The sequence below is a fragment of the Brassica napus genome, chromosome C4 (genome assembly GCF_020379485.1).
Source record: "Brassica napus cultivar Da-Ae chromosome C4, Da-Ae, whole genome shotgun sequence".
Lineage (NCBI taxonomy): Eukaryota > Viridiplantae > Streptophyta > Magnoliopsida > Brassicales > Brassicaceae > Brassica > Brassica napus.
This window is the reverse complement of record NC_063447.1, coordinates 43488789-43499861: the sequence shown is the minus strand read 5'-3', so window position 1 is coordinate 43499861 and position 11073 is coordinate 43488789. Positions and strand designations below refer to the sequence as shown.

The window sequence follows — 11073 nt, the reverse complement described above, 5'->3', positions numbered from 1 at the left end:
CAAAAATCTGTCAAATCTCTCGTATATCTGATAAAATAAAATTTAAGACAATTAAAATTTCTTTGTAAGCGATGATTCTTATAATATTTTTATGTTACTGTCTATCTATGGACTCCTCCTCGTTCTGCCGGTGAGGCGATGTTGAACAGGTTTTCGACTCTGTGATGTGTTTATTTGTGGTCGTGTTGATGATTAGGTTTCTCGGAAGCCGTAGGTCGTTACCATGTGAAGGTGTTTTTTTCTCTAGGAGCTCGCGGTAACCGAGGGCTCAGTCCGCACCTCCGGTTCTTCTCAAGGAATTTTCTTCTTTGTAATCGAAACTGCATTTTCATTTTAGGTGCTCTGTTTAGTTTTAACTTCTGCAATCCAGCTACTAATTTTTCCGTGCTTCTATAAAAAATAAAAATTTGGTATAATAAATTTAACATTTTATCGAGAAAAGTAAAATAATGAAAACGAAATGTGACGCACACGATGTCGCGTAGTGCATCAATACTCGTCTGTTAATACGGTGGTTGGAGACTCACCGTGGTGAACGGCTTGTGATCGGTGGCGTTATGCGGTGACCTGATCTATATCCGCGTAAGCGGCATAACTGAAAAACGCACCGAGTAAATCTGAAATCGAATTACCAAATAATCTGAAAAATCTTAAGTGTGTCTGTTCAAGTTTTTGATCCAGAAAAATCCACATTGCTTTTATTTAAGATTCGTAAAGATTGTACAAAAACCAAAAAAAAATGGTAGAAACAAGTAAATGGTGTGACAGAAGAAATAGACACGAGGGTTGATCGCAGAAGAAGGTAATGAAACTATGAATAAGACTAAATTTGTTCTTTTATCCTTTATTAAAAAAAAATTCCAAACATTAATTAGTAAAACTTGTATTAATTTAATCTACTTATATTTTAGAATCATGAATAAATTATTTGGTTACTCAAAACCTTTTTGAAAAACAATATTTACTTTTGTAATGAAACTGTTTATACATTAAAATTTTAGACTTTTTTCTACGTAATAAATCAAAAATTTAGTTAAATACAATTTCTACAGATATGTAAATAGTGGGAAAACAATTATAAATTATAAAAATGATGATCTTAAAAAAAGAGGAATGAATCAGAAATACATTCAAAATCATGAATATCCTGTAGAAACTTATAGAAAGTATACCACTGGGCAGGACTCAACGGGTAGATAGAGATGGATGGCACTTTACAAAAAATGGAAAATTTTCGGTTAAATCAGGATATCAGGTAGAACGTATCTACCTAGATAGAGATAGACCACCGTTACTGATTGGTCCTACAGTGGATGTTTTAAAGGCTCACTGCTGGAAAATACGGTGCCCACCGAAATTAAAACATTTTCTATGGCAATTAATGACAGGATGCATTGCAGTGCGGAAGAATTTACAAGCAAGGGGGATTAAAGGAGATATATGTTGTGTAAGATGTGGAGCTGTGGAGGAATCGATAAATCATGTTTTTTTTTAATGTCCGCCAGCTTTTCAGGTTTGGGCTCTTTCGAAGATACCATCAAATCCAACTATTTTTCCAACAAATTCCCTCTTTACAAACATGGATTATCTATTCTGGAGAATTCTCCCGTCGATGGAAGATCATCAGTTTGCATGGATACTTTGGTACATTTGGAAAGCTAGGAATAATAAAGTTTTTAGTAATTTGGATATGGACCCTATGGATACGCTTAAACTGGCTGAAACAGAATCGATACTGTGGGCGGAAGCACAAATAGCAATCGATCAGAGGATGATAACATCAATAATAGATCCGATATTACCGTCGATACCAGGTAGATGGTGTTTTACAGATGGCTCATGGAAAGAGGGTGTTAGTTTCTCAGGACAAGGTTGGCTTAGTACTTTGGAAGGGTTTGATGGTTTGTTGGGGGCGAGAAATGTCAGGGCTAGTCTTTCGCCTCTTCATGCGGAAATAGAAGCGTTACTCTGGGCAATGGAATGCATGAGGAATTTACGTCAATTTCAGGTTACGTTTGCAACGGATTGTTCTCAATTGGTGAAGATGGTTTCGGAACCAGAAGAATGGCCAGCTTTTGCAAATTATTTAGAAGACATCACGATCCTGAAAGAGAGCTTCATAAGAGCAGACATTATCTATGTACCACGGACGCAAAATTCAAAGGCGGATAGTCTGGCACGCAGTGCTAGGAAGCAATCGTCTTTTGTCGTTCACATGGATTCAGCTCAACCGGTTTGGTTCACAGAGTCAACATGAGTCTGTAATACTGATGACAAAAAAAAAAAAAAAAAAAAATCATGAATATCCTGTTTGTGTCCACCCTTACCCCTAGATGAGATAAATAATTTGTGGAGCTTATGAGTGGGAGGGTTTTTAAGCATTCAGCCCAAAACAAACAATCAAATTGTTTTTGTGAGACCTTCGTAGATGTTTAGTCATTGTTCGTTGTTTTGTCGTTGTTGTGGTAGTTCAAAATCTAGAAGACTAACAATTGATTTATTTGTACGTAACTAGATATTTAAAGTTTTAAACATAACTTTACTTTTTCTTTATTGATTTAGTCACACAGTTTTCTACCTACAATTAACCTCTATGGATAGTGGATACCTAATCAAATCTTTAGTATTTGTTACGTGGACCAAGAAAATAATTACCAACTGCCCTGAATAAGGTTAGCATAGTAACCCACCAAACAGAAATAATTAATAAATTTGGGAACTTTTATTCACACCACTTAATAACTTAATAATACAACGTGGTTTCCGTTGTTAATATCACGTTTCATCAATCCTTTTACCGAGATAGAAAAGTTCTGTACGATATTGCGATTTATTTTCAGAAATACGATCCTCACAGTTATAAAGTGTATAATTATTCTACTTCTGCTATCCAAAGTTCCAACATGCGGTCTTTTGTGCACATACAGACATGCAGATAGTTTATTAATTAATGTATAATTGTTGTAAAGAAATAATATACAGTTAAAGATAGACTTGTTAAATGTTTTAACTGCTACTTTGACACATACGAAACACAAATGTATATTAATATTAATGACTTGACTTGACCATGCCAAACATGCCATACTCTCTTGCCCTATAAATAGTAAGCATTAATCCTTCACAAACAACCCACACATAAAATAACAATTCTTTAAGCGCATTGGCATATAACCTTCTGTCTGAAATGAAGGTTTCTCAGTCTATCATCACTATTATCACTTTAGCATTGGTCATGCCCTTTGGCAATGCTTATGATCCAAGTCCTCTCCAAGACTTCTGTGTGGCCGTTAATAACCTCAATAATGGTGGTACGAATAGAATCTGATTTCCTTAATTCTCTACTTACTCTTTTCATTTATTATGATTGAATCAAATATTTCGATATATATATATAACTTTTGACTTGATGTTTCCATGTGTAGTCTTCGTGAATGGTAAATTCTGTAAGGATCCGAAGCAAGCAAAGGCCGAAGACTTTTTCTACTCTGGCCTCAACATGGCTGGCAACACCGATAATAAAGTCAAATCCAACGTAACAACAGTGAATGTTGATCAGATTCCAGGGCTAAACACTATGGGAATATCCTTAGTTCGCATAGACTATGCGCCATACGGCCAAAACCCACCCCACACGCACCCACGTGGCACTGAGATCCTTGTCCTAATCGAGGGAACATTATATGTCGGTTTTGTCTCTTCCAATCAAGACAATAACCGTCTATTCGCCAAAACTTTGCATCCCGGGGATGTGTTCGTGTTCCCAATAGGAATGATCCATTTTCAAGTGAACGTCGGAAAAACTCCTGCGGTGGCCTTTGCAGGATTAAGTAGCCAGAACGCTGGTGTCATCACTATCGCAGATACTGTGTTTGGATCAAACCCTCCGATTAATCCAGAAGTTCTTGCTCAAGCGTTCCAGTTGGATATCAATGTTGTCAAAGACCTTGAGGCAAAGTTTAAGAACTGAATTTAAGTCATTAAGAGTGTATCGTTGTAACACTCAAAACAATAATGTAATACGAATTAAAAGTTATACTACTTAATAAAAAAAAAAATGGTGTTGTTCACCTAGTTTGATACAGTATTTAATATTGATTTGGAGATTCATAACTACTCAAATATAGCTGAGATCAAATCCAGACACTAATAGAGATAAGGATATAGAATATTAAGATAATGATAACTATTACTTTGTAGTTATCTAACCGTGTAAATCCCCTAACGTTTTTTCTTGTATAAGAACTCTAACTGGATAAAACATGCGTCTTACGCAGAGTGAATTTATTTGTATATATTATCGATAATTTTTTTTATATATTTGATCATTTTATTTATACATATACAATATTTTTTGTTATTATTATATAATTTCTTTCCGATGGACCGGATCAATTTTTATTAAAAATTGTGGAACTAAACTATAATTAATATATCATTAGGTGTTTTGCCCGAATATGCGGGCATAATCGTCTTATGAATGTTTATATTTTATTAATTCAAATGTTCTCGAAAAGTTTAAATCAAACATCAAAATATTTATATATGATAAAGCTTTTCATCAAAATATATGCTTGTTATTGAGTCAAATTTTTTAACACTCACATATTACAAATGTTTTAAAAATATCTTTATATAAATGTTTTTGTTTATTAATATTTAATTATAAAATGTTTTTATCTTAGTTTTTAACCTTTATAATAGAAAATGATAACATAATATATATATATATATATATATATATATAATAATTATTTTTATTTGTAAAATATGATTTACAATAAATAATAAATGTACCACTGTTTTTGAAAATATTTATGGGATCTCTTATGTTTTAAAATATTCATCCTTTTTTCTTTGCAAGTTTTTTTGTATGTTTCTTTTGGACACGTTACTGCTTTGTATTGGTAGAACATAGACATGATATTTTGTGGTAACCAGTTGGTTGTAACACATATTAGCAAAATTTTCAATTTCAAAAAAAAAAGATATTTTAAACTAAACACTAATAAATTAAAATAATAAACTGTATATGCTACCGATGATTTTATATCAACAAAATCCAAAAATATATAACTTTTTAATATCAAAATATAGATATAATAATCCGTTCATGAAATATAAGAGAAGTATCTTGTGATATAATTTTAATAATATAATATCAAATATTTGTGTAGGTAATAATTATCCATTTTCTTAAAACTGTTTATTATCTAATATAAATATTATTAAAATTATTTATTAAAACCATTGACTCACCTATGATTTTTTTTAATATAATAATAAATAAGAAAATTTCTAATTTTTGTGTATAGATAAAATATTGTAATTATCTTGTTTTCAAAACTGTTTACTATATACGAAAAATTATTTATGAAAAAATTATTGACTCAGCCTAAAATCATGGAGAATATAACAAATCAGCAAATTCACTTATCAAATAATAGTATAGATGTGTTGATCGGATTGGACATTAAACAAATTATGATACAAAAACCTAATTTTTTTTCCACCGAACACATTCTTGAAAAAACGAACAGTATTGTTTCCACATTTGAATTATTTTGACATTTATCTTCCATATGATTTTGAAAGATTTCATATCAACCATCGAATTGATACATGTCATTTTAATGCTTTTAGTCGTATGCTTAAGGAAATTTACATTTTTGTAATTTAAAGTCATTTAAAAAAATTGAAAATATAACATATAAGGTTTCCTCATTTTTGTAATTTAAAGTCGTTTTAAAAAATTTTAAATATAATCTATAAGGTTTCCTCATTTTTATAATTAAAAGTCATTTTAAATTTTCTTAAAATATAACATATAAGAAAAATCTAATTTTTTTTTATTATATGGTTAATGTTATTATTTAATTTTTTAATAATATAAATTAAACAAAAATGAAGAAGGATGCAAAATTTTTATCAAAGTTTTATTATTCATAGTCATTAATTTCATATATATGTTAATCACATTTTGTAATTCTATAGCTATTATTTAAAAAAAGAATAAAACTTCTTATATTTTGGATTAATATAATGTTATCTACTAATTGGATTTGGACCAACATTTTTTCAATTGATTCTTAAGCTGCCTCGTAAACTAAATTGACATTCTAATTAAGTGACACATAAGCGTAGTTTCTTTTTAATTAGTATAAACTTAAAGTTATAAATTTTTAAATGATCATCAATGAATATATAGGAGATATGTACCTCAATATACACAAGCATTTCTATCTATTTCATGGTAGTAGAGCATAAAGATCAACTAAATTTTGATCTGCGCTTCGAAAGTGCGGGTTTTTTTGGATTATATTATGATTCAAAGTTGTATTATATCAAATAAGTGAATTTTTTAAAATTATATAATCAATGAATTAGTTTATTTAAGATTTTATATGTACACTCTTTTAAAATAAATTAGGTCTGAGCATTTTATCTGAACAAAAAAAAAAGCTGAAACCACCCCAAAAATATAGGTTTTGTTCTGGGTACTGATCCATGGAAAATTACCTATTATATACTTTTTTGGACCTGCGAGTTTTTGTTCAAGTATGGGTCCTATCCGAGACTCGATGGGTACCCAAGATATCCAAAATATTTTGTGTATATTTAAAATCTCTAAAAGTTCACTTATATCTCGGTCATCGTTCTTCATTAAAACACGAAGACTATGTCTTCTACATCTTCTAGTACGATGGAGAGCTCTTCATCAGATCTTACTTATGTTCTTCATCCTTCGGAGAATCCAGGTTCACTAATCACACCAGTACTTCTTCACGGAGTACAATATACTAGGCCACCCATCTATTGCTAAAGTCGATTCCATAACTGATATACTTGGAATTCAACAGAGAAATAAAGGACATTTTATTTGCTCCATTTTCTCTCGCTAAGCTGAAGCATTTGCCTTATATTGCTAACACTAATATGTGTGATAATGCTTTTGTCTTGCTTCATTTCGACATTTGGGGGTCATTCTCTGTTCCAACAGCTGAAGGATACAAGAATTTCTTGCTATTCTCGATGACCACACTCGTGTCATTCATGTCCCGAAACTCCAAGCAGAACTCAGTTATCAAGAAGAAACATAAGCCTATTTTGAATGTGGCCAGATCTCTGATGTTTCAAGCACATATACATCTTGAGAATTGGAGTGATTGTGTGCTCACAGCAGTTTTTTTAATAAACAGTCTTCCTTCTCCATTACTTCATGTTTGTCTTTTTCGTTTTGGGTGTTTGTTATGTTTATCGCTGAAACTATGGTTCCCCAAACAAGGTACGCTTTTCACTTTTAAATTTTGGTTGTGTGAGTTTCAACTCCAATTTTTTGGCGCCTTCTATGGGAAATCCTGATTTTTCATGCTCAAATCACCAAACACCTAATTGGAGAAGATGTTGGTTGTCGTTAACGAGATCGTGATATTACTCCCAAAAAGGGAAACTGCATATTCTTATCTTTAGCAAATTAGAGAGATCTCCATGCAAAAGGGTAAAATTTTGTTTCAGAAGTTCAGCCAAAGACATTTTTCGAAAAGCCTTCGGAAAAAATAAAATTGTTTGTCACCAAAGTCACTGAGAAACCCTATATTGCTCGCAGAATAGGAAGCAAAGCAAATTATGGAACACATCCCTCACTCCTGTATGTCTTCCAAAAAGCTTTAAACAAAAAAAGTTGATTTCTCTCGAATGGCTCACCTAAAGCCGCTGATAAAGACGAAAACAAGTCAAAGCAGGAGATCGTAGCCCTCATTGCTAGACCGTCTTCCAAAACTTAAGATTTTGGAAACGTTCAAGTGTCACTTCTGTCGCAATGAATTCCAAAATTTCCCGACATTTGCTAACTGCGCTAACTTTAGAATCTTAGAATCAGGTCCATAGTTCCCAAAACTCACAAAGGTCAACCCTTTGAAATGAGAACAATTCAGACTAATTTGAAATCACGATATTATAGCTCGTCGCAGCTTGTATCTTAGACTTTCAAATTCTACAAAAACTTATACTCATGACTATGAACCTTTCCTCGTCATCAGTTCGAATCATGAACAAAAGTATCGTATTTATTACAGAACTTCTCCGTAGTATCATATCAAAAGCTTTTACAGAAACAAGAGTTTTCCGAATCAACATTCATAGAATAATCTCGGGTTGTATGAAATGATTTTCGTAAAAATAAACTCGAAAATATTTTAAAAAACAGCTCCTGTAAATTAAACTCAATAACATTTTACAAAAAGGCTTCTTAAAATAGAAAGACAACATTTTATGAAACAGCTTTCCTAGAATAATCTCGACCACATTTTACAATATATTTTTCGTAAAATTAAATTTGACTCTATTTTACGAAACGGATTTCGTAAAATAAACTCAGCAACATTTTATGAAGCATATTTCATAGAATAGTCTCGACAACATTTTAAGAAAGAAGTAAAATTAAACTTGAAAACATCTTACAAAATAACTTTAGTATTTCTAATTGAAACTCAACGTTATACAAAACAACCTTCAGACAATCAAACAATATCATACTAAACAATCAACAGAAAACGAAAGAAGATGAAAAAGCCTAGAAACAAAACCAGTTCGCCCAAGGATCTGAGTAACTCGCCACAGTACGTCGTTTACATGACATCATGTCCTCACCCACTTCACTCTTTCCTTGTGCCGTTTCCCACTTCTCCTAGATGCTTTCATAAAATTCTTTTGATGCGAAAGAAGTAATCAAGTTTTACTAAATTCCACCATGTTGAGTAAAAAAATACTCATAAACATTCTAGAGACTTATAACAATATACAGCCTGCTTGATCAGTGTTCATAAAACCAACGGTACGAAGACTTGGACCGGGGATTGAAATCTCCTCATTGCTTCAATCTTCTCGTCAATAGTTCTGTTGACTACAAAAACAGCTATTCTTTTTGTTTCGGAATCAAGAAAATGCTTCCGACAAAGAAAACACTTACAACCTTATGCAATAAAAACTTAGACAATATAGTGCCTCAACGAAATTGTCCAATGAAAAAACGACAATCTAAAATTCGTTTAAATGCTAACGACGAACCAAAGCTTCAAACAACGGAGGCTCGAAAAAACTCTACAGCATCTCTTAACACCATTGTGCGTTTAGACAACCTGTAAGAACGACTTACTAATAACACGACGGTTATCCAAAGTCTTAAAGCAAATAAATTTTCAACATAACGAAACGAGTTTCGTATAAAACTGAAAATTATATGAGACATCTTCAAACACAAACGAGTTGCTTCCAGTTTCCGTAGAACCAATTGAACCACAGAAAAGCATCAAAAACAATTTGCGACAACGCAAGATCAACGACGCACATAGCAGCGAGCACAAGAAGGAAAAGACCTTCTCCTCACTCGTTGATCAGGTATCCCGCTAGTTAACCAATTCGTTGTGTTCAAGCAACCAATATATCGTGAGCGTATCTCGTAAAACCTCCGAATTGTTTTTCCGAAAAACATAGTGAAATAACTTCCGTAAAAAAAACGATGAGTTACACGAAACAACTTTCACTAAATATCAGAACAGAAAAAAAAAATTCTCGTACAATCTGCAAAAATATCACTCGTAAAACACTACCTTATCGTCTCTCGACGAAGTTTCGCTACAAAATTTTCAAATATCACATGAATCAGTTTGCGAGAAAACGAGGCCGTCATCGCACAGAATAATGACCAGAGATGAAGAGAGATCGTCCTCTCACACATTAAAGTCTCCTTGCTCGTCGACTTTCTCTCATTGCTCATTAGCATTACAAGTAATCTGCGAACAACGCGCTCCCATTACTTCTACATGAAACACTCCCAAATAAACGCTATTCAAAGCTTTCCGCGTAAAACTTACATGAAATATCCTTCAGCTAGACCAAGTTATGCAAAAACAAATTTTGGAAAAATGGAACGGGTATTACGAAGAAATTTGTAACATGATTTTTGTATAGTTAAAAACAAAGCAATATGATTCATCTTTCAAAAAGATTTTCAAAACCCTAATAATATGCAGCGTGGAGAGAAGATCATCCCTCAGCCATGCGGCTCATTGGCCTTGGCCTCACGCTCCTTTCCATTACGACGAGCAGACCACTATCATTCGAATTACACCAAATGGATTCAGCGTCAAGCTCTGTAGGCTTCTTCTTTCTCAGTGATGACTAAAGACAAAGTTATAAGAAAACAACTTTTATGTGACTAAAGGAAAGATTATATGAAACACTCATCGTATGATCAAAACCTAAAGTGCATAATTATTTTCTACTATATCGGCCTGATTCAACGCCAAAACGCATGCATACTTTGTCTAAGCTCCCGAATTAAACTCTATGGCCGTTGGAAAAATTCCTTAAAGCCCAAACAAAAAATCGGCACATCTTTAAGCATGATTCTAAACATGACCTTAACGCTTACACGGAATTGGCATGGTCTAACCCTCGATCTGCAATACCCTCGGCTATACGGCTAAACACAGCCTTCATGCCAAGATACTTCGGAAACAAAAAAAAAACACATATGAAACATCTATCTTTCTTAATATACTCAAATTTACCCTAAGAGAAACTCTGTAATTTTAAAGCGTTAGTTGTAATACTTAGGGGTCAAATAAACATGGATTGGGATCATCAATAAACTTTGGTTATCAGATTAAGCTACACCAAAAATTGAAAGCAATAAAAAAGAAGTAAATAACAACAGTTATAAGCAATGGAAGAAAGTGCTAGATCAAGGGAAATCAATAAGAAAATTATCAGAGTTTATGAAGCACAATTCCAAAACTCAAACCATAGCAATGAAGTCAAACAACTTTCACTTCAGAAACTATCTATGTCTAGATCCTAGAATCCCATATTTACTTTTCAAATTCAAACAATTCAGACAAGCATTAAGATCAGGTTTAATATGTTCACTAAATCCCTAAACAAAATTTCTTTGCGAATATTTAGCTCATGAGGATTAATTCATGCAATCAATAATGCTTTCACATCTACTAAAAATTCTATGATCAAGATATTGTCAATCCAAATTAAGCATTAAGAACAATCAGGATGAAT

At 32.5% G+C, this 11073-nt stretch overlaps 1 protein-coding gene across 1 annotated transcript; it reads left to right on the top strand.

The window, feature by feature from the left end:
- The first annotated feature begins 3122 nt into the window (after positions 1-3122).
- Positions 3123-4070, top strand: LOC106426553 (germin-like protein subfamily 1 member 13). Its single transcript, XM_013867265.3, has 2 exons — positions 3123-3311; positions 3426-4070. Exons 1-2 carry the CDS (start codon positions 3188-3190, stop codon positions 3968-3970), a joined length of 669 nt encoding a protein of 222 aa, XP_013722719.2. The 5' UTR covers positions 3123-3187; the 3' UTR covers positions 3971-4070.
- Positions 4071-11073: the final 7003 nt, after the last annotated feature.

What these genes read in the sequence shown, in the direction of transcription:
- LOC106426553 (XM_013867265.3), top strand. Translation starts at nt 3,188, where the DNA reads ATGAAGGTTTCTCAGTCTATCATCACTATTATCACTTTAGCATTGGTC. An exon ending in TAATAACCTCAATAATGGTG is followed by an intron (nt 3,312 to 3,425) that starts GTACGAATAGAA and finishes TTCCATGTGTAG; the next exon opens with TCTTCGTGAATGGTAAATTC.